Here is a 27,712-nt window from a genome sequence, read left to right as displayed (position 1 = left end):
AGTTGTAGATCTTATCTTTCTGAAGTTACAGTGAAGCGGATCGAAGCCATACATTTCATATCCTTGAAGTTACATTGGAATAAATTGAAGCTACAAGGCATATATCACAAGATGCAGTGGAGTGAACCAAAGCTACAAGATGCGGTGGATGAAAAGGACTAACTAAACAAGAAGAGTTCCAAAGCAAGTCAAGACCTAGCAAGACCGGCAAATTTGGTCTTCTTGAAAGTCTTTGCTCTATTATCGTTGTACGACAATGAGCAAAGAGGGCAAATAGAAGCCCAAATTGCCCGGCCCGATTATATCAAAACCCAACCAAACCTCTAAACCCACTAAAACCCTTAACCCATGACCCATTTACATCTACCCAAACCCATTACAAAACCCAAATATTAAACCCAATTCAAAAGCCCATTAAGCCCCCCAAAAAAAAACCTAACCCAAAAAAAAAAAAAAACCTAACCCCCCCAAAAAAAAAACCAAGAAACCCTAGCCACTTAGCCACTTTCCCACTTGCCCCATTTTTCCTCCCATTTTTGATATCCATTGTCTACCACCAATACCTACAAAATAGAAAAAGAAATAATAGAAAATCATGTAAAAGATGGCTATAAAAAGCCATTCAAAATCATGTAAGGGGGGATTTTACAAAGATTGAAAAAAACACAAAAATCCTTCAAATTTTGAACACAAAAGAAACATTAATAAAAGGTTGTATCTTTTCTTTTTCCTCTTCTTTCGAATCTTTTTTTCTTTTTTTGTGTTGTTTTTTTCTTTCTTTATATATACATATATTGTTAAAAAATTTACCTTTTTCCGCCATCACCACGGTGTGGCATGGCGGTGGTCGAAAACAAGCGACCGACGATCGACCGTGACCGCCCCCTTGACCGGATTTCCTTTCCCCCCCTTCTCTCTTCTTTCCCTTCTTTTTTAGGTATTTTATATATATTATGTATATATTTTTAATGCCATTAGTTATATATTTCTTATGTATATATTCTTAAATACTATTATATACATATATATATATATATATATATATATTTTAAATACCATATTGTGTATATATTATTATTACAAATTATTACTATTGCTAGTATTATTATAACTATTATTATATTAGTGTATATTTTATGTACATATGTATATATATATATATATATATATATTTGCACATATCATTATTTTATATTATTGTTGTAAATTTTTATGTATATATTTTTTATGTACGCTTCCTAATATTTTCTTTTATTGTAGATATTATTATTATTATTATTACATACTTTTATTATATGCATATATATATATGTATTTTTATGTACATATTATTATTTTATATTATTATTACCAAATATATCATTTTTCCTATTTTATTATTAGTACATGATTTGTTTTTATTTTGTAAATATCATTATTATTGTTATTCTAATATTCTAGTATTCCATGTTAATATTTTTCATTAATGATATCATTTTTTAAGGCCCTTTATCTATTTTTAATTTCTCACTTTAGGAATATTTTTCTCATGTTTTAATTAATTTCAAAAATAAGGCAATGTACCGATTTAATATTAAGCCATCGATTTTATCGCTATGTTGGGTGAAATTGGTCGGTTTGTGTTAAAAACGGACACCCTTTCTAAAAAAAATCGAAAACTAAAATTCTCATTTTTCAATCGGATCACGATTAAATATTATATTGAACTCGTATTTTTGAAAATCAAGTCAACAAATGTTTATGAGATACCAATTTTGGGTGTCGCGAGGGTGCTAATACCTTCCTCACAGAATCGACTCGAACCCCAATTTTTCTCTCGAACTTTCACGTAGACCTAAATTTGGCCTTCTTTTTGTTTTAAAATAATTTTATTAGGTGTCCGATCACACCTATAAAAAGGATCGGTGGCGACTCCTTTGCTAATAAAATCAAAAGTTGGTTTTCAAATGTTTAATAAATCGCCACAATTAGCGTACTGCTTAAACTAAATTTTTTACGTCGCTACACTGAGCATATATGAACTTTTTTTGATAGTTCTAGTACCAAAATTAGCCCTCTAATGTTATACATTCTATCAATTTGATCTTATTTTTAGAAAAGTTCAACAAATTTAGCCCTCAATATTTACAAAATTTGTCATTTTAGTTAAAAAAAAAAGATCCAAAGAAAATAAAGCCATTAAAAAATATTATCAGTTTGGGTATTAATGCAACCAATTATTCCAGATAGGTTTTAAATTAATTGATTTGGTCAAATGTGAAGAGTTTACTTTTTTTCTTTTTCTTTTCTAATATCTCATATGACTTAGCTGATGGGTTATAAAGGGTTAAAAATAAAAATTTTAAAATAATTTCTTAATTTTTAGAGTTAAGACTAAATTAATAGATTTTGTAAATATTAATGGCCAACTTTATTAATTTTTTAGAATTAAAACTAAAATGACAAATATTAATGCAATCATATTACTTTAGTATATATTTTTAGTAACCACTTATTTAGGGTGATTATACTCAAACCATAATACAAATAACGACACTGATTATACCAAAACATAAAAAGTTTGTATCATTAAATTGAATTTAGTATATATTTTAGTAACCCGCATATATAAATAATTCATATTAATTTATTTTTACCAAACATGTAACACTTACCATTTATTTTACAACATCAACATGTTTTAGAATGTTTACAAATAATATTATAAAAGCATTTAATATTTATATAATATAAATTAGTTAATATATAAAAATAAATGCTATATATTTATCAATTGAGTATTAGCTCAATTGGCATGGCATTATTATCAATGTAGAAAACGTGAATTTGAGTGCAATGAAACGTATTATCTTCGATTTATTATGAGTAATTTTAATATTGTCGAATATAATTAGAATCTAATTATATATTAATCATGTGTTTATTTTGAGCTTGAGCCTACTAATTCGAGCTATTTATGTCTTTTTATCTTTTAGGGACTAATTGGAGGCGAAAAGTAAATTCAAGGGAAAAAGCGTCAATTTGGAGATTAAATGGGCCAATATGCAACGTGGGACAAATATGGTGCCAAAAGTGCGAACATGGAAGGCACAAGGACTTAAAAGCAAATAGAAGAGATTTTATTTTGGAAGACTCTATTTTATTTTATTTTATTTATATTAGGATAATTAATATTAAGATAAATATTAGGATTATTTAATTTTAGGATTTTATTTTAATTATCTTTATTTATCTTTAATTAAATGTATTTATCTTTTTAGAATTTAAGTTCAATTAGACTATCTCCCTAGCACTATAAATAGGGGGTGAAGTGACTCTATTTGGAGCATTTTTTTCTGTAAACACTCTCCCCCAAAAGTCTTTTGTTCTTTCATATTTCTTTTCAATAAAATTTCTTTTTCCATATTTTTATTTATTTGCTTTCCCTCCATTATCATGAGCCTCTAAAAAACCCTTCTAGCCAAAAGTTGTCAATATTTCCCCAAAAAGGATTCTTGAGGCCTAGAATCCGTACTTAGCCTTCTCGCCAAGTATTCTTCGTTTCTCCGCACTACGGGCTGACGCTTCCGTCCATAGCCCTTAAGAAGTAAGCTTTTCTGCATATGCAAAGGCGGCCGCTTTGTATGTTTTGGAAGGACTGCATAGTCGGTTCGTTAACTTACTGCGTCAGAGGTTGGCGAGCCAAAGAGACAAGATGGCGTGAGATTCGCCATTGAGAAGCGTTGATCTAGCATAGATTACTGGCTAAAGTCAGGTTCCCTAAAAATCGTAAATCTAATCTTTGGAGCTGGTGGTTGTAGGCGTCCTCTTCCACTATAACTGGCTTACTTGAGTCGAGAAGGATCATCCAAAAGCCAAGGATTGAGCCCAAGGCGGAATGAGACAACCAGAGGCTGGAACTTTCCTACAAGAATTTTTTTTCTTTTAAAACTCTCTTTATTATTTTTATTATTTTCGTAATCATAATTTCAGTAAACTTTAAATTCTGTTTTTATTTTATTTTCGCTTCCAAAATCAATTCTTAAATTCTGTTTTTTATTTTTTTTCCAGGAACGCAGGTTTTCTTGGGCACGATTCTGCCCAGGATTTCGAGAGGCAAGCATTCGTATAATCCGGTCCCTGAGGATTCGACCCTACTTCTCCTTTACTATTTCTTTTTCATTATTTTACAGGGAATAGGATATTTTTGGTGCTCTCAACGACCGCATCAGTAATTTTAAATATTGTCGAATATAATTAGAACCTAATTATCTAAATTTATTTTTTTAATCATCTCAATGAAAAAAATAGATTTTCAAAATGAGATAACTTAATCTTTCAACAAATCCAACTCCTTTTTAGAATTTCTGAAAAATCAATAGTAAATGATATACCAAACTATAGCCCAATACTAATAGGCTAAGGTTCAACAAAATGTAAATCCATGAAAATTGTCCAACTCTTAGCAAATTAGTCGTTTATAAGCGAAAATTAAATTAAATATTTTTTGAAGGTAAATGAAAATTGTAGGACCAAAGTTTCTAACTGACGTTTTCAAAGATGTTTAAACACATTTTCAAATTATGCATTTGTATGAATTAAATTATTTCAAATATTAATGGGAATATATTTAATCATATATTAGAATAAATCTTGACAGGATCCACACGTGGAAGGACTCAAATACAAAATAAAATTTGGATCGAGAACTCATGCATGTGTAAGTAAGCATGGTGCGAATCAAGTTTGTGAAATTCTAATTCAAAATCAATCATTATTAACATCGTTTGCACAACCGTACAACTTGCCTTGTGACACTATGAAACAAGGGATGACCTTCTATATCAAGAGTGAAGTTAAAAAGAATTTTTGGAGTCAAAATATAATTTTACGAGAGCTACAATGTAATTTTATAATTTTAATAACTTATATCTTTATCATTTTTAAACTATTAAATTAAAATTTTATAATTTTTATGATCAAAGTGTAATTTTATACATTACAAAATTAAAATCTTATACAATTTTATTATTTCACATGTTAAAAGATGGAGGTGTCTCTACCAGATATAAGCATATGAGAGAAGGAGACAACAGTGATCTTCTTCTCCTTAAGTCACTTTCACCCTCTTATCCTTCCTTCCTTCTACCCCCCTACTGCTGGCATTCTGCCTGTTACGAGCAAATTTACGGACTTCATTTCGTTCACCTTTTCCTCCTTTAACCTAATATCAACCAAAAAAAAAAAAACAGAGAGTAAATGTTGAACATTCAAAAAAAATATTGAAGACGCCAAATTTGATATTGATTCATAATACAATTCAATTCTAATTAATTTCAAAATCAATCGAAAACCAGTAACTTTTCAATTATATAAAAATAAATGGATGAAAATAAGTACTCTTTAGTCTTTATACTATATTAAGGCAACTCCATTATCACCATATCCAAGAACAAGCCCCCAATTGGTGAAGAAAAATGAAATCCCTTTATTGTTCTTTGATTACCCTTATTTTTGCTATTCTCTTCATTTCCTTTTCATGGCCGGTCCAAGCTCAATCACATCACAAATTTCTTCAATGTCTTTTTTCCCTTCACTCAAATGATTCATTTCCCATTTCTTATGTAATCTACTTACAAACCAATAATTCATATTCATCTATATTCGAATCTTCAATTCAAAACCTTAGATTCTCCATAAATGGTACTGCAAAGCCTTTAGTCATTGTTACACCATTGCATGCATCCCATATCCAAGCAACGATTCGCTGTTCGAAACGACATGGTTTGCAAATTCGAACTCGAAGTGGCGGCCATGATATGGAGGGTCTTTCGTACATTGCCGATGCTTCGTTTGTTGTCATTGATTTGGTTAATCTTAAATCGGTCGATGTCGATGTCAAGAGTCGAACTGCATGGGTTGAAAGTGGTGCTACGGTAGGCGAACTTCAATATAGGATTGCTGAAAAGAGCGGAACCCTCGACTTTCCTACCTGTACTTGCCATACTGTTGGCGTTGGCGGTTACTTTAGTGGCGGAGGACATGGCCCTTTGTCGAGAAATACGGTCTTGCTGCCGATAACATTGTGGATGCTCGATTGATCAACGTTAACGGTGAAATCCTCGATCGAAAATCGATGGGGGAAGATTTGATTTGGGCGATATGAGGTGGTGGTGGTGGTAGCTTTGGGATTGTTTTTTATTGGAAATTAAAGTTAGTCCATGTTCCATCAACCGTGACAGTTTTCACCGTCACAAAGGCCCCACAACAAAATGCAATGCAAGTCGTTCATAGATGGCAATACATTGCACCCAAACTTTCCGATGATACATTCATTCTCGCCACCATATCGAGGGCGGAAGCCAGTGAAGGCCAGCGATCAATTCAAGTTACATTTAGAGCTTTGTTTCTCGGTCGGTCCGATATTCTCGTTTCGTTGATGGAAAAACAGTTTCCCGAGCTCGGATTACTGAAACAAGATTGCATCGAAATGAGTTGGATTCGGTCCGTTGTTTACTTCGCTCAATTCACAACATAACCCACGGAGATTTTGCTTGATAGAACCGCATCGATGAAATCGTATTTCAAAGTGAAATCTGACTACGTAAAAGAACCAATCCCGAAATTCGTATTCAAGGGAATGGGGCCAATGTTCGATGAATATGAAGGAAGATTTGCATATATGAACTTGGTTCCTTATGGTGCACGAATGGATGAGATCCTGGAAACTGAAACTCCATTTCCGCACAGAGCTGGCAATATTTATAGCATCATGTATGCTACTGGTCAAGATGAAGAAATTACGCATTTCGAAAAGTATATAAATTGGATGCGCAGGCTTCATCGTTACATGACATCATTCGTCTCGAAATCTCCACGAGAAGCTTATGTTAATTATAGGGATTTAGACATCGGAGTTAACGATAAAGACAAGACAAATTATGAACAAAGCAGCATTTGGGGTTTTAAATATTATAAGAAAAACTTTGAGAAATTGGTGAAGGTGAAATCGTTGATTGATCCCCATAATTTCTTCAAGCACCAACAAAGCATTCCCTCAACGGTCTAAGGTTGAAAAAGAAACTTCAATGGATTTATTATTTTTATTATTATTTTCAGTACAGATTTGAATTTAAGTTTAGTCAAAATAATTGAAATTTGGTTAATGTCAATTTTAAACACTAGGGTATACTATTGTTTCATTAATCAAAATAAAGGAATGCTTAGATAGTTTTTCCCTCCCTTTTACCTTTGAATTTCATTAATGTCAACTTTTTTTTCATTTTAAGGTTTTATTTTTTATTTTTTACTTTTAAATTAGGCAACATGGGCTTTAATGTATAATTTAACAGTGAAACTAACAAAAGGATTTAATTGACATAAATTTAAAAGTTTAAAAATATCAATAAAATATTTTAAAATTTAGGGATCAATTTAAACTTAGACCCATAGTTTGGGGGATCTATGGTACAATTTACTCTCGAGACAATCCAGCTGCTATCTGTTGACATTTAGCAATGTAGTTTCTTAATTTATATGCGACCTTTTTTACTTTTATTTAAATTTAATTTATAAAACATCTTAAAATATAAAGATAATTTTAATCTTTTAATACTATTTGAGTTAATATTTGTTATACTACAAGTAAAAATTATTATTTGCCATTTTTTTAAATATTTATTTTTAATTAGTATACTCCTATTAAACACTTGTTAATTCATTGGCTCTTGCTTGTGGAGTTTAAATATTTTCTTGTTAAAATATTTATTTTTTAATTAGTATACTCCTATTTGTCGAAACCATTCTTTTAAAAACGGGGATCGACTTTGTTTGAAAGTGAAAATTAAAACGGGAGTCGCCACCAATCTTTTATTAGGTGTGATCGGATCACCTTTGTTTTAATAAATCAATTTTAGTTTACTAAAACAGGGCCTTTGGTCTATGAAACTTGAGAGAATAAGTTCGGGAGTCGGTTACGTGCGAGAAAGGATTAGCACCCTCGACACGCCCAAAAAATTGGTACCGAATTGATTAGTTAGTGTCTTAATGTCGAAAATTAAAAATCGGGAAGGGGCTTGAAATACGATATTTTCTATTAATACCGATTTTAAAATTCTTGAATTAACTTAAATCGATTTGTTTAAAGATTTCCTTATCTCGAGATATCGGAGTATCACATCCCGTAAGTTAGGACACAATACCATGAATTCCTGAGCACAAGGTTGTCTTTTAATTTAAATTGAGTTTCGTGTGTTTTAAAACTCAAAAAGGATATTTAGCTATTTAGAAATAACGAGAAAATCGAAACCCCGTAAGTTAGGGCACAATTCCTTGATATCTCAAAATGCATAACATTGCCTTATTTGGAAAATTTCGTTTTTGAGTAGTAGCGAATATGGCATTTGAACGACGTACATTATTTGTTTGGAATAAAAAAATCAAGCGATCCAAGTCGGGCAAGTATGTTGGGTTAATGTATGATATGATTTAAACTAGATAAAACAAAAATATAACATAGAGTACGTAATAACAACACAAATACAATATTATACAAGCAAATGGCAATAACGAAAATACGAATAAACTAATTATACCATACACAATGGCAATAATCACATAACATATGTAACTTGAATACTAATCATTAATAATCAAAGACAAGTGAATTAAAAATATTATAACGCAAACTAAAATGACTAAAACGTAAAACAAATTTCAAATAATTAATAAATGAATTTAAAATAAATAATGAGAAAAGAAATTTAATCAACAATGTACAAAACAATTTAAAATAGAATATATGTACACATATATATAGTAGGTAAGGAATAAATAATATATATAAAATAGACCAATATAAAATATATGCATAAAGCAAGTTAAAATAAATAATAAGAATTTAAACAAACAATACATTAAAATAAGTTGGAATAGATGTAAAGTAAATAACATATAAAATATTTTAAATAACACATAGGTGAAATATTATTTTTTAAAAGTTAATAAATGGATTAAATAGATTTAGGACATGGTTGAAAACGAGTTAAAATTTTGGGTACAAAATTATAAATACTGGAAAGTTAATCAGGGACCTAATCAAAAACCAAACGAAATCTGAGGGTTAGAATTAAGAAAAAACAAAAGAAAATTGGAAATGGGGGCCGATTGAATGGAGTTGCGAATGGAAAGGACTAAACGCACAAATATTCCTTTTAGGGAGAATTCACAACCCCCCCCCCCCCACTACACTCACGGTACCTTTTCAAATGATTTTAAAAAAGTTTCCTACTTTTCTATTCTGCTGGTCCCTTTTTCAAGAGAAAAAAAAAACCAAAAACTATTTCCTTCCCCTTTTTCATTTTCATTTCTATGAAACAAACCTCTCTCTCACCAAGTTCAAGTGAGAAAGCTCCTATTTTGCCCTCCGAGTACTCGTCCCCCTCTTCTTTTCCATAGCCTAAACGAGAAACCTTAGGGGTTTCGTGGCCCTTTTGGATCGGGGAATCTCCAATGGGGGCGGGACGCGAAGAATAGGTAAGTTTTCAGCCCCTCTTTTGTTTTTTATTTTTATTTTTTTAAAAGATTTAACACAAAAAATAAAATAAAAAAAAATCTAAAGAAAGAAAAAAAAAACCAAGGAAAGAAAATATGAAAACAACCTTTTTTGTTCTCTTTTTTATTAATAATCTGTGTAATACAATCCTCTTTTTTGTATTTGAAAACAAAACCCCCTTTTTGTTTATTGATTTGCAGTAAATTTGAAAGGAAACTAAGAAGAAGTTAAAACGAAATGAAAACAAATAAAATGAAATCGAAGATCCACCTTTCTGCGTTTTTTCTCTTGATTGCTAATATTTTTTTTTTGCTAGAATTTTTTTTTGCTGGAATTTTTTGCTCTTTTTTTTTTTAAATGGGAGAATCCTCTCCTTTTTTTGTGTGTGTTCCTTTTTTATTTCTACTATTTTGCTTGTTTTCTATGCCATTTGCAGGTAGTGAGTGAAGAAGGAACAACCACCCATGTTTTTGGCCTGAAAATCTGGGAAGTGGGTGCCCCAAATCATGTAATCTGTTTGAAGGACCAAATCACAAATGCAGCAAAACTTCTGGGGCTAAATGTAATTTTTAGAAAATTTAGGGTTAAATGTAATTTAAGGAAAGTTCAGGGGTCTAAGATGTAATTTTTTTGAAATTTTTTCATTTTTTATTTTATTTTATTGAAATTTTAGAACTTAAACACGAATTCTAGTCGGACAAAAATTTAGTGCTTACACTATTAATCTTGTAATAAATATTTTCTCATACTATTTTGTGGGCTATTGTTTGATATTTTGGTGAAGTTTTTTAGCTCCATAAGTAGACTTAAGAAATTGCATTTAATTGATAATTTAAAATAATTAGTATTTAGCACAATAGCAGTATACTTTTTTTATTATAAAAGCAGCTTTAAAAATTATTATGTGTTTTTTTTAATTTTATTATAGTTTATAGAACATTTGTCAACCTCTTAACTCGTGGAATTTAATCTTGTAGAATTTAAAAATTTCACTTATAATTAATTAAATAATTTTCTTTTAAAAATAAAAACTAAATAAATAAGATAAGTCTACTTATGAAATTAAACAATTCCACCACTTATGTATCAATAATAATTCGTGATGAAGATAGCAGAAAAAAGAAAAATCAAAGTGGCGGCTTGTATTGATGAGTTGTTTTAAGTTGATGGATAAATACGCCTTTTTTTTTTTCTCTTGAATTCGATAATTATAAAGAATATTTGGCATTATTTTGAGTGCCAGACTAATTCATGGCCTAAAAACCTCATATCAGTTCGGGGGCAATTTTGTATCCTAATATATAGAGGGGACCAGGGAAAAATTGGAATTTAGGAAACATATGTTCTTCCAAATTTATATCAAAATCCAGAAAAGGTATGCGGGTAACACAAACCATATCCAAAACATAGTCTCTAAATAATTTAGAAGCTTGTAATGGTTAAAAATATATAATGGTCAGATTAGATGATTTGGAAGAAAATTATAAAATTAAGTGATTGGAAGGCGTAGAAGTGGATTTTTTATTTAAATTATAAAATATATAGTAAAAAATACATTAATTAAATTTTTTATATAAATGATATTATTAAAATTTTATATGGCTTTTAAAAGTAAAATTGTATATGTTAACACTAAAAAATGTATAGGTTAAACAACATTAAAAGTACTTATAATATAATTATCAATGCATTAGGATAAAGCTAAATAATTGTTTGAATAAATAATAAATAATTACATCAACAGTAAAAATTAAAAAATATTTTGATAATTTTTTATTAATAAAATTATAATTTCCAATTTCCAGTATTAATATGTTTTATTGTATTAAAGAATATCCAAATAGATACTTTAAAAATTCATAGTGTTATTATTATTTTTAGACAAAAGTATGGTGTTATCATTTGTGAAAATAATACTTGGCATATTCCAAAAATGAATTAATTATAAAAATAAAAATAATTATCATTTAATATAATAAAATCATTTAAAATGAATATAAAACAATTAATTAGAATATTTATAAAAATATTATGATATAAATTTTATTTATTAAATAAAATTACAATTTCACATACTTGTAATTATTTCATAAAAATTAAATAATTTAAAAAATATTATATTAATTTCTAATCTAATGTTCTTAATAGTTTTTTTCATTCTCACTTCATCGCTACAAGCACGTTTAAATCCAAATACTCATACAAAAGAAGCTTAAGTTACGTTTAAATCTAAACACTCATACAAAAGAAGCCTAAGTTTTCAAATTATACTTTCTTAGTAATCGAAACGAGAATATATATATATATATATATATATATATATATATTAGGGATTGCTAAAGTTACTTCAACTTTTTAAATAAAAATAAAATAAATATAAATGTAATTTATTAAATTAAATATAAAATAAAAGATTAAAAAACTTTCAAAAAAGATAAGAAATCAATTATCATTGTTTAAAAAGGTAAAATCACCCTCTGATAATTGATGGAATATTGAAGGTATATTCTATCCAATCTAGTGGGATAGCCCTTTTGACATTTCTATTTTCCTTTTCTTTTTCATTGCCCATTCAAATAACTTATTGAGGAAGATATTTAAGAAAATGTTTATATATTTATAATTTATATATATCATAGATATTTTTAATATAAATATGTTTATTATAAGTCAACAAGTGATTGCTGGTTTTATGAATCTATTGACTTGTATTACCCTTTTATACAAATTTTTAATTTCTTTCTGACCTCTGATTTCTAAAATTAAAATAATTACATTATTAAAATTATGTTAATTTGTATAATGCGTAAGCTGGAATCACCAACTTAAATAATATAAATCACGTAGTTCCAAGTATGGTACCAATTAAACTATGGAAACATATGATACTATGTTTAAACAAACACTATTATATATACTTAATTATAAAACCATAGAATTAAAAGAAATGAATTAGGAAATATCGTATGTGGGTTTTCAAATTATTTTGTCCCTTTTTCTTTGGTTTTTATGCTTCCAGCTTTTTCTAACTTAGAGGAATTTCTTGGATGTTAAGTGCAGGGAATGAAACAGCTTTAGCAGATTTGCATATGGATGATGGGAAGGAAGAGGCGTGCCAAATTTACTCCGACTCTTCAGTTTCTGATTTACCAAATGATTTATGTTTGGTGGGGTGTTTTTTAATTATTAGCATAGTAAGTTTCCAATCTATGCAAACAACTTTAGCGAATTTTTTGCACCCTTTGGGGGGTTAATGACGCTAAGTGGAAGAAAAGAGATTTTTATTTCAGTTTTATTACCAAGTAGATCTGGATCGAGTAATAGATGCTGCTCTATGCAAGTTTAACAGCCATCTTCTTGTTTTTCACAAGCTTAAGGATGGGGAAGGCCCGTTAGGGGTTCCTTTATTTTTCTTCAATTTCTAAGTTCAAGTTCGTGATCTTCCGCATGGCTTAATATCTAAAACAATAGCCAAGCAAATTGGCAATTTCATTGGGAGGTTTATTGATTATGATGCCAAATCTATTTTTAATAGTGTTCGGAGTTATTGAGAATTCGAGTGAGGATGAATGTGTGTCAGCCATTCAAAAGGAGAAAAAAAACTAGTTCTTTCGCAATCAAAGCAAATCTATGTGAATTTGAAGTATGAAAAGTTGACATTATTTTGTTTTCTACGTGGTCGTCTTGGTCATGGCAAAATGTTTTGCCCAATGCAAATCATTCACGGGAAAAAAATAGGTGCCATTGGAATAGGATATTTCACTCAAGGTGGTTCCCTGTCGGGCGACTGTCAGAATAAGCATATGGTTAAGGGAAGAAGGTGATTTTCGAGAAGTAAATTTAGAAGGTTTAAATAAGAGAGGGAGGGAATCTAGGGATATTTATATCCCTAATTTCATGGAGGGAATGTGCTTCAATCTTGGAATTAATTTAGCGAGTAGATTGGATGGATATTAGGTTGGGCCGAAGGGAATGAATGGAAACGTTATGCACGAAGATAGCCAAATATCAAATGCAAACGGTAAAAAGAGACCCAGATCAAATTCTAACGTCTCGCCAGTTTCTTTCCACAAGGATTCGAACAAGATTTTAGGTGAGCTTATTAATGCGAGCCAATCTACGAGATCAGCTGAACTTGCTAAGCAGGTCAACTAGACTCGATGAGGATTTTAAGTTGAAATGTTCGTGGTTTGAGGAATTCATAGTCGGTTCAAAAGTTTCAACATATGTTGAATAAGATTAATCCCTAGGTTGTGTTTTTAATTAAAACTAAGTTGGATGTTAAAAGGATGAAATGGATTCAAAGGAGATGTGGTTTTGGATTTGGTATTGATATTTCGGCCAAGGGGTTACATGGAGAGTTGACTATGGGATGGAAATAGGATAATAATATCACACTTAGGACCTTATCTAGATCGCATATTAATGTTGAAGTAATAAAAGACTCAATGGGTATAAGATGGAGGCTTACAAGTTGTTAAGGTGCTCCAAATTATTGACCAATATCGAAGTCTTGGAATCTTTTGTGACAATTGGGTCAAGATCAAAGTTTACCCTAGATGGTCGTAGGAATTTCAATGACATATTCTCTTCATGGGAAAAAAGAAGGTGGTCGAGTATGAGATGATCATTTTATGGGGGACTCTCGTTCGATGCTTGATTTCTGTAACTCGACTAATATGGGGTATCAAGAAAGATGCTTCACATGGGAAAGAGGTAATTTTGCCAAAACAAACATCAGGGTAAGATTATATAAGGATGTTGCAAACTCTGCGTGGTGTGAGATTTTTCCTAGTTATTTTCTTACTCATCTCAATTATACAATCTTATATCATTATCCTATTTTAGTAAATACGAATACAAGAATTATTGGTCGACAAGTATTGGGAGAGGACAATTCCATTTTGAGGCATGTTGGCAAATCTATTTTGTTGTCAGTTTCTAGATTTAGTTATTCTAATTGTAAGTTTCGATGTACTTAACCTTTCATTTTTAATACGAATAAGCTTTTACTCAAAAAATGAATTAGGAAACTATTTTTAGTATTCAAAGCTGAAATATGTTCTTTTAAATAATATAATTCTTTTGGTAAAAATATTATAAAGTCATTTATACTAGTAGTCGATTGCATTTTGTCTTTTTTACTCAAAACCGAACAAATCGATCATTGTACGTTAAATTAAAGAGTGAATCAATCCTATATATTAGTAATTTCATTTATTTTTACTAATAAAAATAATATGATTGACAGCTACTACGTGTATATTATTTTGATGTATAATAATTTAATTTGAACAATAAAAATTGATAAATTTTTTAATAAGAGTGCTAATTTTCTTTTTAATATAATATAGATAGACTAATGTATCTATTTTTTATATAAGATGGGTCAAATGTAATTCTATATTAATACTTTTTAAAAATTCTTTTTTCAAACAAGTCATTTTGGTCCTCAACAGAAGTAATAATTTATGGTAGTAAAAATAATTTACTTGACAAAAAGAAAAAAAAGCGATGCCACGTATAAAGAATAACATCGACAGGGAAGTTTCTCGACGAGACGTAACGTAGCTTCTCGTTCTTTCCTCTCTTCTTCTTCTGTTCCATTCACTTTTCCTTTGTAATTTTTTTTTCCTTTCGCTCATTTTTGTATTCTATTTCCCCTTATCTGTTTTCGCAATCATCATAAAATTTGAACTTTCTAGAATTTAACAATCAGATTTCTCATCTCTGGTGAACGAAGCAAACACCTTCTTTAAGGAATTATTAATTGTTGTCTCTGATGGCTCCGCCGCCGGTGGAGCAAAACGGAGATGCAACGACGGGAACGGCGGAATCACAAAGGTCTATACCTACACCGTTCTTGACTAAAACGTATCAATTGGTTGATGATCACACGATTGACGACGTGATTTCGTGGAACGACGACGGATCTACTTTTATCGTTTGGAATCCCACGGTGTTTGCTCGTGATTTGCTTCCTAAATATTTCAAGCATAACAATTTCTCTAGTTTTGTTCGTCAACTCAATACTTATGTGAGCCAAATAGAAGAATCTCTCAAATTTAATCTTATTTTTCTTATATTCTAAGCGTGCAATTCTTTTATATATTTTTGTTGATTTTTTGTTAATTGTTTTAGGGATTTAGAAAAGTGGTGCCCGATCGATGGGAATTCTCTAACGATTATTTTCGACGAGGTGAAAAGCGACTTTTGTGCGAAATCCAGCGGCGGAAGTTGTCGTCGCCAACAGCAGCAGCTGTTACGGTGGCTCCGGTGACGGTTGCGGCGATTCCAATGGCGAAGCCTATTATATCACCGTCGAATTCTGGAGACGAGCAATCTCCAGTCATTTCATCGGCCTCATCGCCTTCAAGGCTGAACCAAGCAGGAACCGTTATGGCCGAGCTCATGAAAGAAAACGAAAAATTGAGGAAAGAGAACGTGCAGCTTAACAAACAATTATCAGAGATGAAGAGTTTGTGCAATAATATATTCAGTTTGATGTCGAATTACGCAAGTTCTCAGTCGGAGAACATTTCTCCGGTGCACAAACCGCTAGATTTCTTGCCGGCGAAGCGGTTATCATGCGGAGAATCAGTCGAAGAAGAAACGAGTCCGAGGTTATTCGGCGTTCCTATAGGAGGAGCGGCAAAGCGCGCCAGGGAAGAAGGAGAAGGCGTAGCGACGGAAGCGGCGACGGCAGCAGACGAAACGCAATTACAACTGCAACAGCCCGGTGGAAGTGAGATTATTAAATTAGAGCCGTTGGATTGCCAGAACCGAGGGCGCGATGATGATCGTGGGATTCAAGACGCTCCGTGGCTTCGGCAGTTTCACCGAGCGAATCAAAGGGTTTGTAATTGATTTTTTTTTTTTCGGGTTCGGGTTTTTTAGGTAGCTTTTTGGTCGGGTATCGGGTTGTGGATGATGATTACGGTGATCAGACCGGAATTCACGTGCGAATGAAACGCACGTGATTTCTGAAACCTTGAGGGAGGACCCACCCCCCACTTCAAGAACTTTCGTGGGACATCTTTCCATATATAATATATGTATATATCTTCTTTTTCTTTTTCTTTTCTTCGACTTTAAAGTCCAAAGTCTTATATTTTACTGTTCTCTCTTTTTTTTTTATCTTTCTAATTATAAAAATTGAAAATTAGAACCCATTTTCTAGATTTTGCTTAATCCTCGAGAGTAATGAAAAGAATCGAAAAGGTTGAATTTTTTTTTTTCGATGAAATGTGTTTGGTTGGAAATTAAGTTGTAATTTAACAATAGAAAGTTAATAAATGACAATGACGTGAATTTGTGAGACTTTTTTAGGTGCCGTTAACGCCTAAGATTGTTGAGTTGTTAGTCTCACTCTCACGGCATAAACAACTTGTACAGAATATTGATTTGTTTTGTACCAATGGGATTTGTGATATTTTGAATGAAATTAAATTTAAAAATAATTTCTTAAAATAGAAGTAAAAGGATTTTTTTTTTATAAGTTTTTTGGTAAGAAATTATACTCACACACATGCTAGAAATATCTATTTATTACATTCAAACTTACGTAAAATATATGGGTGAATAGCTTTTAACCATCAAATTAAGTACGGACATATTTATATATTACCTCCAAAGAGAATTATCCAAATGAAAGGCATGTAGATTAATCACGAAAATTCATATAAAAAGTACTTGTAGTATTTTTTTAATTATTAGGATAGATAAAAAGGGTGATAGATATAAACTAAACCTGATCATGGGTTGGGTCACTTAACCTGATTTGAAGGCTCGTTTGAAAAGTGAAAGAATTTAGGTAAAAATATAAGCTTGAAAAATAGGTTTGACAAAAAAATAAGTCCTCTCGAGTTTTGGTCTGAGCTCAGTTCGGCCCAAATTTGCAAACAAAAGTTGTTGCTATTTTTTCACAATTTTACTGTCATTTTATTATTTTATTATTATTATTTTATTGTTATTATTTAGATATTGTATAATTCTTATTTTATTGTTAATTTTATCTGCTATTTTAAAGACATATGCTTATTAAGTTGCATCTATATTAGTATTATTTAAGTATAAAGACTTTTTTACTTATTTATTTTCAATTTGTTGAGAAACATTCATTTTAATATTATTAAAAATTTTAACACTGGTAGGCTAGGCCGAGCTCGAGTTTTAACTTTTTTATTTAAGCTAAATTTAAGTAAAATTTTAAGCCTATTTTTTTGGATCAAGTCGAGCCTGAGCCTATCAAACATGCCTAAAAAATTGTTATGAGCCAACTCAACTCATAATCACCTTTAACAGAAGTTTTGAGCACCTCAATTCATAAAGTAAAATTGTTGTTAATAAATTTTTAGAAGTTATAATTTAATATAAGCTATCTTAATGTTAAATTTTTTAAAGATTTATAATTTTGATTTTGATTTTTTATAAAATCAAATTATCCTATAAGTAATTTTTATATTTATTTTAATGTTTATAAATACTAATTCTTTTGAAATTGATGACTATATCTTCCAATATTATATGATATTTTACTTTAATTTTAATTCACCAAAACATTTGATATTAGGATAAATTTTCTCTGGTTTCAAATTAATCCAACAAATAATTCAATCTTTAAAACACCCTCACTTTTCATAAATCATGAATTTGCAAAGGAGAAAATGCTAGAACAGAGTAAAATAAAAGTTAAATTCAGTAGCAACCATGGCGATTCAATTAAACGAGAAGCCGTAAGTAGGTCCATGATTGAAGGGGGAAAACAATTATAGATAATGGAAACCCTAAAGAGCTTGGAAACAAAGGCCTTAACCACATTTATAAAGAAGTAGAAAAAATTGCAGATTGTCTGCTCGCATGCAATGGCTTTTTGGACTTGTTTCAAAAAAGCATTCGCTAGGCCTTCCTTTTCTTGCTTTGGCGTCTCCAATTAATTTTCTTCTAAGATCCCAAGGTTCTTTTTTTTAATGCTCTTTTTCTTAGCTTTTTTCGTGGTGAGCGTGACTCAAATGTTTCAAGTCTATCCCTATGGGGGGTTTTTTCTAAACATATCTTGTTAATGTGAGGCTACAGTTGGCAAAGAGTTGTATGAGATAAGAGTTGATCGAAGTTTTGAATTTTTTGAAGGGTTAGATTGTGAGAAGAAGTAGACAGAGAGCTATTCCTTTCTTTAGTCCCCAAATGCCTTATATGGTAATATCGCGAAATGTACTTCTCATATTAAGTTCATATATTCTGGTAAAATGGTAAAAATTAAACTGTTCGCTTTGAATAGAACATATATTTAAAAAAAAAGTGGATACAAATTAAGGTGGACGTTCTCTTTTAAACAGTGGGTACAAAGCGATTATGGATATTAATATTTTATCCTTATATATAATATTACTATTAAAAGAATAAAAAGTAATAAAGTATTATAGAAAAAACTATATATTTTATGTTTAAATATTTATTTAACTTTTAAAAGATTAAAAATAATTATCAAAAATTAAATTGGGGGCGGAGATTGATATATATCCATCATACATGAGAATAATAATAATTTTCAATATCATACATATACAGTGAATCGAAGCAAATGCGGAGGCGTAATAAATTTAAGCCTTCACTCCACTCTATTTTTATCCTTACTCCTTGAAACTTAACTGATATATGTAGTATCATGTGAGAATAATAAATAAATGTGGTATATAGATACAAACAAATGAAGAAATATGAGTGTGGTCCCCACCATACCATGAGCTGCCATGGTTGGAGGCTAGCAAGATATTGAAAACTTATGGGAATCTTTTAACTCACCAAGTGATTCTTGATCAAGAGCGTTGTCCCGTAAAGTTAGTATAATAAGAGAGAAGCTCTCAAAACGTAAGTATATCATATCTATATTTAATAATATTATATATTAAAAATTAAATAAAAACACTCAGATGAGACATTTATTATTTATTCCAAGGACGGAACCATATGTGATCATAAATCCATAAATAAAAAGTCGATTTGATTGTGAATAAGTTTAATAACGTAAATTTGAGTGTATTAAAACGTGTTATTTTTTTATTTAAAATTAAAAAGAATTATAAATAATTTTAAATATTATATAAAAATAAATATAATCGAAATATATAATAAAATTATTAAAAAAATCTAACTTAGACTAAGAAACAAGTACACTTGATTGTCTTGAACCCCAAAAAAAAAAAACCATGCTTTCAAGGAGCAAAAATCGTCTGCCCTTCATTCTCTCTCGTTTATAATCTTCCGACACGTAGTGTTTTGTTCTTTTGTTGGGTTACTTTAATATCTTCACACCGTTGAATTTTACTTCCAAAAAGACAAAAACCCTTTACAAAGCCAAAGTACAGTAATAAATCACTATTCTATGGTATTCTTCTTATTCATATTGCTTATATTTCATTCTATCCTTCTTTTATAATTTAATTTTTTATGAAATAACTTTTAATTTGATGAATTTATAAATTAGAATTAAAATATTTTTTTTAATCTACGATATTAGTTACTAGATTGACTTGGATCTAAGATATGTTCTTCTATTCATAGTTTATGGGTACTAATCTATCGTACTGATTATCAAATAAATCAATGATTATTTTGTAATTTTTTGAAGTTAAGTGGTCAAAACATAAATTTCTAATAATTTAGTGACGTTGGGTGTAGTTTACCCTTTATGTTGTTGAGTTCTAATTTTTTGGGTAATACTTGTTTTTTTAGTTAAATTTGGTCTTCGATCTTTTTAAAAATAATCAAATTTCACCATCAATCTTTTAAAAAACTAAATTATTATTTTTCTTAAAGGAAATACTAATTAAAATATTAAAATTTCAAACATGACAACCTACGTAACTTGTACTTCATACTTTTTTTTGAACTTTTATTTTCTTTCTAAATTTTGAATTGTTTTGATTTTTAAATATTTTATAAATTTTAAATTATTTGTTGATGTGATATATGAGATAAATAGTGTAATGTTAGCATGAAGTGCATATAAACTCACATTGTTTGTCACACTAACATCAATAAAAATAATATTTTAGTTAACATTTTTATTAAAGAAAAATAATTTAATTATTTTAAAATTTTAATGATCAATTTAGTTAAATAATAATAATAACCAAATTAACTTTGATAGAAAATATAAATATTAAGCGTTAAATTATTATTATTATTATTATTATTATTATTATTACCATCATCATCGAAGCTACACCGATGATGTCTAAAATATGAAGTGATTGTTAAACAAATATTCTTTATACCTTAAAGTTAACGGCATACTGCCATGATAATTTTAAGGGATAAAAGTAATGTTAGTCTTTAAATTTAATATTTTTTTAATTTAGTCTCTGAATTTTTTATCTATATTAATTTCAAATTTTGATATATATATATATATATATTAATTTAATCATTGAATTCAGATTTTATTAAATATGATAATGTGATATTTTAAAATTTAATTAAAGATTTTAAAAATTATATAAAATATGAAAAAGATATAAAAAATCAATTGATATGACATATCACAACATTAAAATTTCACATTATCATACTTTAACGTAACCTAAATTTGGAACCAACCTAAAAAAACTACTAAATTCCATAATTAATGTAGATAAAATATTTAGATCTAAAAATTGAAAAAAAAAGTAGTATGGAGCGGATGAGTAGTTGTTAAACCTTTTAATAGACACACATTTAGCATAGATTCAAATCCATATTACCTCAACCCTATCCTCAATATTGTATTAAAAAATTATCAAATTTAAATACTAAAATTCAAGGTTAAATCATTTTTAGGTTTAAACTTGACAATTATTTTCATATTGAAATTTAATTTTTTTAAAAACCCTAAAATATAGATTCTAATATGGTAACAATTACTAAATTTAAAACTTAAGGAGACAAAAAAAATACTAAATTCAAACGTGAAATAGCAAATTAACCCTAAAACCTATCGAAACTTTAAATACGGAAAAGCTTACACATAGCGTCAAAAGAACTATCCCAACTTCAACGGATTTCATGATCAAGCATTCAATTGAAGTGGGGTCATTGCTTTCCTTAGCCTTTCATTTTTTTTTTCTCAATAAAATAATAAGTTAACATTTTATGAGTACATAAATTTCAAAGAAGCAGTCATAATGTCTAAAAATGTGGGATTTAGAAATTGAAAGCTATGGCCCAATCAATTCCAAGGGGTAAGAATTTTGAGCCTATGGGTCCAATCCTGTGGATCATGGGTCTAAATTGACCAACGAATACACTCTTAATATTTAGTAGAAGCATGATGAATTTTTTATTTTTATTTATTTAAAAATAAGTAAATTAATTATTATATATTACATTAAAGAGTAAATTGATCTTTTATTTAAAATTTCATTTATTTTTATTAACGTGGTTGATGAAATAATCAAGTATGTTCAAAATTTTTTTATAAAAATAATTAATTTTAATAAAATAAAGATATAATGTATCCGAACTTTTATCCATACACGTATGAACAATGTTTTCGAAACTGTCATGAAAGTGTAACATGACAGATCTTGAAAGTTCAAAACCAGGGACTAAATCACCGTACACTTTGTGTTAAGACCATAACGGTATGGTGAACCTTAACTCAGGTGGCTAGTTTCAGAATATAACGAGCATGGTCCCTAGAGACATATTCATCGTTTAAACAAAACAGGCTTTTTCCATGATTTTATGTTATAATTTTAACAGTGATGGTGCAGTTTCCAGGCTTTCAAGTCCAGGAGGCAATTCCAGACCCTAGCCATGCTCCATTGTCGTGAAGAAACCACTTGTTTAAAGAGCATATATTTGCCTGGTTCTATGCTGATCGTCGAGGGAGCAGGTAAAAGCTAAATGTTAGTCGAAGAGAATCGGAGAAAGAAAAAAGAAACTTTTGAGTGATAGGAATTCCCTGTCAAATGGAAAAAGGAAAATTATCCTGGGGAAAATCCCTCAACAACGTGTCGAATTCAGACAGGTTTATATTATTCTCTTAGCCAAACAATATCAGATATGTGGCAGTTCCCCGTTTCATGTTCCTTTTCCTCTGTCTAGAATTCATTCATTCATTTCCCAATGTTCGTTTTGTGCTTCGATTAAATCACTTTCTTTTTGGCACTCAACTTCACAATTATTTCTACATTGGGGGCTCGAATTTGTTTTTGTTTCAGTTAGGCCCTAATTTTAGTAATTATTTACATTAGAGTTTAAACTTTTTGAAAACCCTAAAGTTTAAACCCTAATGTGGAAGCAATTGCTAAGTTCAGAAATGAACTTGGACAAAGAAAATGTGGGAACAATTACCAAGTTTAGTGTTTAAGTTGGACAAAAAAAAAATTCAGATCCTAAGTTGAGAATAGTTACCAAATTAAGGATCCAAAGAGTGGTTTAACCCTTGTTGTATATGAAAGACAAAAGACTTGTATGTGGTTGGCTGCTATGATTTCCCTACGTACAGGTGGACATATTGCTTTTCTCCTTTTAGAATACAATAAATCACTACTGTCTCTTATTCTTTTGAATCTTATTCATAATTTGGAAAGGGAATAAAGTTATAAACCTTTATATGTCATGTTTCTGTTCAAAAGTTTAAGGGATAATGTGTGTGTGTTGCACTGTTCTGTGGAAAAGGAGACAAATAATTTTATTCTATTAACATGGAAACATCGAGATTCATTATGATAAATTTACTATTTGGGTGAAAAAAATGTATTTAAGAAATATTATGTAAAGATAAATTATCAACCTAATTTGGATGTGATAAATGAAATATATATATTATATAAGAAATATAATGCACGACATATATATCTAACTCAATATCCAACTCTTCGTCTCTTCTCCAACTCGTTCGGTTTTTTATGTATTCACCACTTATTCTTTATTTGCTTTTTTATGTATTCACCACTTATTTTTTATTTGCTTTTATATGTATTTGAAGATACGTGTAGTCCTAAGAGTGTAATATGTCTTTAAATATGGTGCCTAATTACTTCTAATATGTCACGTGAATGAATCGTAGTCTCCTTAAAGAAGGGATATATATTTATACATGAGAAGTTATCAAGAGTTATTAAAAAAACTAAAAGATATGTTTTACTCATATAGTATGGGGTATCATGTCTTCAACGTAATCGCATGATTAGGTTATAATGTGAAAAAATAAATATATTTATATAAAATTGATGAAAAATGAATAAAGTTTTAAAAAACAGTAAAATTGATGTGTTAAATTCTATTATGTATTTTTCTAGATTTTAAATAAAAATTTTGAAAAATTTATAGTAACATTTCTTACATTGTAATCATGAATTTCTTTTAATCTCTATGAATTATAAAATAACATTAAAAATATAATTTTAATAAAATAATGATAAAAAAAAAACTAGGGACAAGCCAAAATTGTACTTTCCAGCATTACATGCCAACCATTTTGAATGAAACCTTTTGCCTCCCACATCAATATCGAATTATCTACTAATACATGTTGATAAGTTTATCAACAATAATATATTATTAGTTTATAAATTATCATTTATCAAATGAATAGAATACCATTATCATTTATACACGTCAAATTTATAAATTCCATTTTTGGTTGATTTTCTAGTTTCTAATGAGGTTTAGGGTATGACATAATGCACTATATAAAATGCTGATTTCCCATTTGTCCAAAGATATATATATATATATTAAAGTAGAAATAAAGTTATATTCTTCATTCTTAATGAACCCAAATAAGCCAAAAACGTGTTAGATTCCATATATCGTGATTTTGTAAATTTCTGTTCTTTCTCGAAACCCCAAATCCACATTTTTTTTCCCTCTTATTTAGTGAAGCATCTTCGAATCATTCAGCTTCAAACCCAAGCTTCCTTTTTCAAGTCCCTTTCACCCTTTTATTTAGAGATAGAAATTTTATGAATTTTGATTCGAATTAACTTTATAAAATTAAACTTTCTTAATATTTAATTTAAGGAAATTGGAATGGATTTCGATTAAAATTTTTGAATTAAACCCCAAAAATTTACCATGGAGAAATTCATTTAAATCAATGTAAAATTAAAATAATCTTATATCTTTTTACATTTATTTTTGTATAATTAATATTTTAACAATTAAATATTTATATTTTATATTTCATTCATATAAATTACACGTGTCAAATTTGATGTAAATTAAAAATTTTTAACTACCATTTAATAAATATGAAGATATGTATATATATATATATATATATTAGATCAACATGATAGAGATATTAGATTAGTTTCAAAATTTACATATATAATAAGTACAATTATATCAATAAATTCAACAATTAAATTATTAAAATATTATTAGTACAAAAAGATATAAAGGGATGTAAATCCTATTTTAATTTTAAACAAATATAAATAAATCTCTTCACATAATTTTAACTGATTTCGTATATTTTTAATTAAAATTTCTTAAAACTTTTATAATTGGGACATGATCCAACGAGAAAAAAACCATCTGATCTCGCGTCATTTCCATCCCTACTTCTATCTATAAAAAGGCTTTCATACTCTTTCAAATCTATTGCATCAAAGCAGCTAAAACATACATACTTATCGTCTTGTTCATCATGTCAAGAGTCCCTGAGCCACTTACCGTTGGGAGAGTTATAGGAGAAGTGGTGGACAATTTCACCCAAAGTGTTCAAATGACGGTAACGTACAACCCCAACAAACAAGTCGCCAATGGCCATGAGCTCATGCCTGCTGTCATCTCTGCTAGGCCTCGTGTTGAAATCGGCGGCAACGACATGAGAGACGCTTACACTTTAGTAAGTTCCACGATAAACCCTTGCATTCTACAGTCATGTATAGAGTTGTTTTTCTATCTTATTTTCCTTTTGCTATCTTTGTATAGATCATGACAGACCCCGACGCTCCAAGCCCTAGTGGCCCCTTCTTGAGAGAACATTTGCACTGGTTTGTATCAATATAAACTGTATATATATTTATATATGTGTTTATAATTTGTAAAAATTTCAGCCATTAACGTATATTTTCTGTTGCAGGATGGTTACCGACGTTCCTGGTACTACCGATGTTTCGTTTGGTGAATTTCGGAAACCCAATTTCAATATATATATATGCATTTTAACCTATGGAAATTTGGGGCTGAATTTAATCGATTTTAAACGACGATGACAGGGAGGGAACTTATTAGCTACGAGGCTCCAAATCCGGCGGTCGGCATCCACAGATACGTGTTCATACTTTTCAAACAGAGAGGAAGAAGAACGGTGAAGTCACCGTCTTCGAGGGATTACTTCAACACCAGGAGGTTCTCGGCGGAGAACGGTTTGGGTCTTCCGGTAGCGGCGGTTTACTTCAATGCCCAGAGAGAAACTGCTGCAAGAAGAAGATAACTATGGCAGCCCCATAGACAATAAGTATAATAAAATGAAGGAACAATTAACAATCTATTGATCTGTCCTTGGTTAAGGGATTGACACGTATGGTTTCTAGCAGATTAGTTCTACAGTTAAGAATCAATCTAGTGCGCCGTCGACTGTTGGGTTGGGTGACTATTATTATTATGTAAGAACTAGGTTTCGTTTCGTTTCTGCCTGTCTGCGTCAAAAAAACCATTCTTCGTCGCCAATGATGTTATGGTATTGGGTTATTACTATACGATGCGTTGCTATTGTCGCTTGTGTAAAATGTCTAATATTTCAACAACAAAAAATGATTTTATATTTATTTAGTTGTATAAAAAATATTTTTATATTTACATCTCTTAAAAGAAATAATATATTATTTAATGCTTGAGTTTAATTTTGATGTTCAATTTGATGCTTAAATTTTTTTGTCTCAATTACCAAATTAAACACTTAAATTTGACTTCAATGATTAGTTTGATACCTATATTTTCTTTTCTTTCAAATTAAATTCCTATCTTTTTATTAAAGCAAGCATGGTGTCATTTGATATGGGTATCAAATTGAGATTAAAAATATTAAATTGAACATTAAAGTAAAATTTAATTAATTAACAAATGATATATTAACTGAAAAATTGATAATATAATCAAAATTATATAATAAAATCCTAAGCCATTTGAGTATTCAAGTTCAAGCTTAACTATACAAAATTGTGTTGTGTGATTACGTGAGAATTATGTTCCGTTCCTTCTAATTCTTTATCCATTATGCTTTGCATTGATTTAATTTGATATTATAGTTGCTCTTACGTTACTTTATTGTATTTGTAATGTTAAAACTTACTGTTTTGTAAGAAAAATATATAAAAGAAACTGCTGCTCTTATTAGTTTCCATTTTACCACCACCATTGCTTATTATTACCCATTAAAAAAGAAAGAAAAAAACAGGGAGTTATCGATATTCCATGGCGTTATTATATTTTCCTACCCATTAAGCAGGCAGCACCATTGCTTTTGTTTCAAGCACAAGTGAGTGGTGGGAGATTGCATTGAGAAGGGAGTCGAGAAGCGATCCTTAGAGTGCTGCAAAGGCAATCATGGTGCACCGATTGGAGTGCGTTACAGCAGTCAATGCTAGGGTTAGCCACAGCTGCACCGGGCACCACGAAAGGTGCGCACACGTTCAGGCTCGTCAGCTCGGTCGGGCAGCTTTGTGCATTTGTAGTATGGGTCTGCACTGCCACTGAAACCACCAACACAAGTAGTGCTACGGCAGCGGATCGGGAACTGAGAGATACAAGTGATTTGAGACTTACCATGATTTCTTGCTGGTTTTTCATTTTTTGAGATTTATTCACTGGGATTTTTAGTATTTATAGATTCGAATTTGGGGGGTTGATCAGTGTAATGATCGATTGTGTGAGTTACCTAAGTTTTTTTTTTTTAGAACAGTTGGTGGGTTCATTTCTCGTGGATGTATGACTTGGGCCAAATTTTGAAATTGAAAAAATTTTGATAACATAATTCAATGGAATTTTAAAAATATTCGAACTTGAGTTTAAGTTTTTATTAATGTTTTACATATTTAATAATTAATTTAAAATAAAAATAATTTAATAATCATTTTATTTAAATTCTGATTCAGTCAAAAAAGTGAACAAAAAATTCTTTATTCAAGTCCAGCCAAGCGGATGACATTAGGCTAATTAATATTTTTTTCCACTATATCTTTT

At 29.7% G+C, this 27,712-nt stretch overlaps 5 protein-coding genes and 1 long non-coding RNA gene across 6 annotated transcripts; 5 read left to right on the top strand and 1 right to left on the bottom strand.

Moving 5' to 3' along the window:
• The first annotated feature begins 5,798 nt into the window (after window positions 1–5,798).
• On the top strand, window positions 5,799–6,517 carry LOC128284315 (berberine bridge enzyme-like 18). Its single transcript, XM_053022297.1, has 2 exons — window positions 5,799–6,044; window positions 6,194–6,517. Exons 1-2 carry the CDS (start codon window positions 5,799–5,801, stop codon window positions 6,515–6,517), a joined length of 570 nt encoding a protein of 189 aa, XP_052878257.1.
• A 33-nt stretch (window positions 6,518–6,550) lies between these two features.
• LOC108455369 (cannabidiolic acid synthase-like) lies at window positions 6,551–7,048 on the top strand. The gene has a single exon (XM_053022295.1). The coding sequence runs from the start codon at window positions 6,551–6,553 to the stop codon at window positions 7,046–7,048; it is 498 nt and encodes a 165-aa protein (XP_052878255.1).
• A 2,190-nt stretch (window positions 7,049–9,238) lies between these two features.
• LOC128284361 (uncharacterized) lies at window positions 9,239–10,283 on the top strand. The gene is made up of 2 exons (XR_008274790.1): window positions 9,239–9,513; window positions 9,969–10,283. It is a non-coding gene; the product is annotated as an uncharacterized LOC128284361 (long non-coding RNA).
• Window positions 10,284–15,040: 4,757 nt separating this feature from the next.
• On the top strand, window positions 15,041–16,621 carry LOC108454583 (heat stress transcription factor B-2a). Its single transcript, XM_017753087.2, has 2 exons — window positions 15,041–15,569; window positions 15,674–16,621. Exons 1-2 carry the CDS (start codon window positions 15,315–15,317, stop codon window positions 16,397–16,399), a joined length of 981 nt encoding a protein of 326 aa, XP_017608576.1. The 5' UTR covers window positions 15,041–15,314; the 3' UTR covers window positions 16,400–16,621.
• An 8,443-nt stretch (window positions 16,622–25,064) lies between these two features.
• Window positions 25,065–26,325, top strand: LOC108456330 (CEN-like protein 1). The gene is made up of 4 exons (XM_017754928.2): window positions 25,065–25,373; window positions 25,460–25,521; window positions 25,611–25,651; window positions 25,747–26,325. Exons 1-4 carry the CDS (start codon window positions 25,173–25,175, stop codon window positions 25,962–25,964), a joined length of 522 nt encoding a protein of 173 aa, XP_017610417.1. The 5' UTR covers window positions 25,065–25,172; the 3' UTR covers window positions 25,965–26,325.
• A 673-nt stretch (window positions 26,326–26,998) lies between these two features.
• LOC108456557 (protein 108-like) lies at window positions 26,999–27,298 on the bottom strand. The gene has a single exon (XM_017755104.1). It carries the CDS (start codon window positions 27,296–27,298, stop codon window positions 26,999–27,001), a length of 300 nt encoding a protein of 99 aa, XP_017610593.1.
• Between the last annotated feature and the right edge of the window lie 414 nt (window positions 27,299–27,712).

Source organism: Gossypium arboreum, chromosome 11, assembly GCF_025698485.1.
Source record: "Gossypium arboreum isolate Shixiya-1 chromosome 11, ASM2569848v2, whole genome shotgun sequence".
Taxonomy (NCBI): domain Eukaryota; kingdom Viridiplantae; phylum Streptophyta; class Magnoliopsida; order Malvales; family Malvaceae; genus Gossypium; species Gossypium arboreum.
The sequence above is the reverse complement of the archived record's forward strand: the minus strand, read 5'-3'. Positions and strand labels throughout refer to the sequence as shown.

What these genes read in the sequence shown, in the direction of transcription:
- LOC128284315 (XM_053022297.1), top strand. Translation starts at nt 5,799, where the DNA reads ATGGAGGGTCTTTCGTACATTGCCGATGCTTCGTTTGTTGTCATTGAT. An exon ending in GCCCTTTGTCGAGAAATACG is followed by an intron (nt 6,045 to 6,193) that starts GTCTTGCTGCCG and finishes TGGAAATTAAAG; the next exon opens with TTAGTCCATGTTCCATCAAC.
- LOC108455369 (XM_053022295.1), top strand. Translation starts at nt 6,551, where the DNA reads ATGAAATCGTATTTCAAAGTGAAATCTGACTACGTAAAAGAACCAATC.
- LOC108454583 (XM_017753087.2), top strand. Translation starts at nt 15,315, where the DNA reads ATGGCTCCGCCGCCGGTGGAGCAAAACGGAGATGCAACGACGGGAACG. An exon ending in TTCGTCAACTCAATACTTAT is followed by an intron (nt 15,570 to 15,673) that starts GTGAGCCAAATA and finishes TAATTGTTTTAG; the next exon opens with GGATTTAGAAAAGTGGTGCC.
- LOC108456330 (XM_017754928.2), top strand. Translation starts at nt 25,173, where the DNA reads ATGTCAAGAGTCCCTGAGCCACTTACCGTTGGGAGAGTTATAGGAGAA. An exon ending in TGAGAGACGCTTACACTTTA is followed by an intron (nt 25,374 to 25,459) that starts GTAAGTTCCACG and finishes ATCTTTGTATAG; the next exon opens with ATCATGACAGACCCCGACGC. An exon ending in TTGAGAGAACATTTGCACTG is followed by an intron (nt 25,522 to 25,610) that starts GTTTGTATCAAT and finishes TTTCTGTTGCAG; the next exon opens with GATGGTTACCGACGTTCCTG.
- LOC108456557 (XM_017755104.1), bottom strand. Translation starts at nt 27,298, where the DNA reads ATGGTAAGTCTCAAATCACTTGTATCTCTCAGTTCCCGATCCGCTGCC.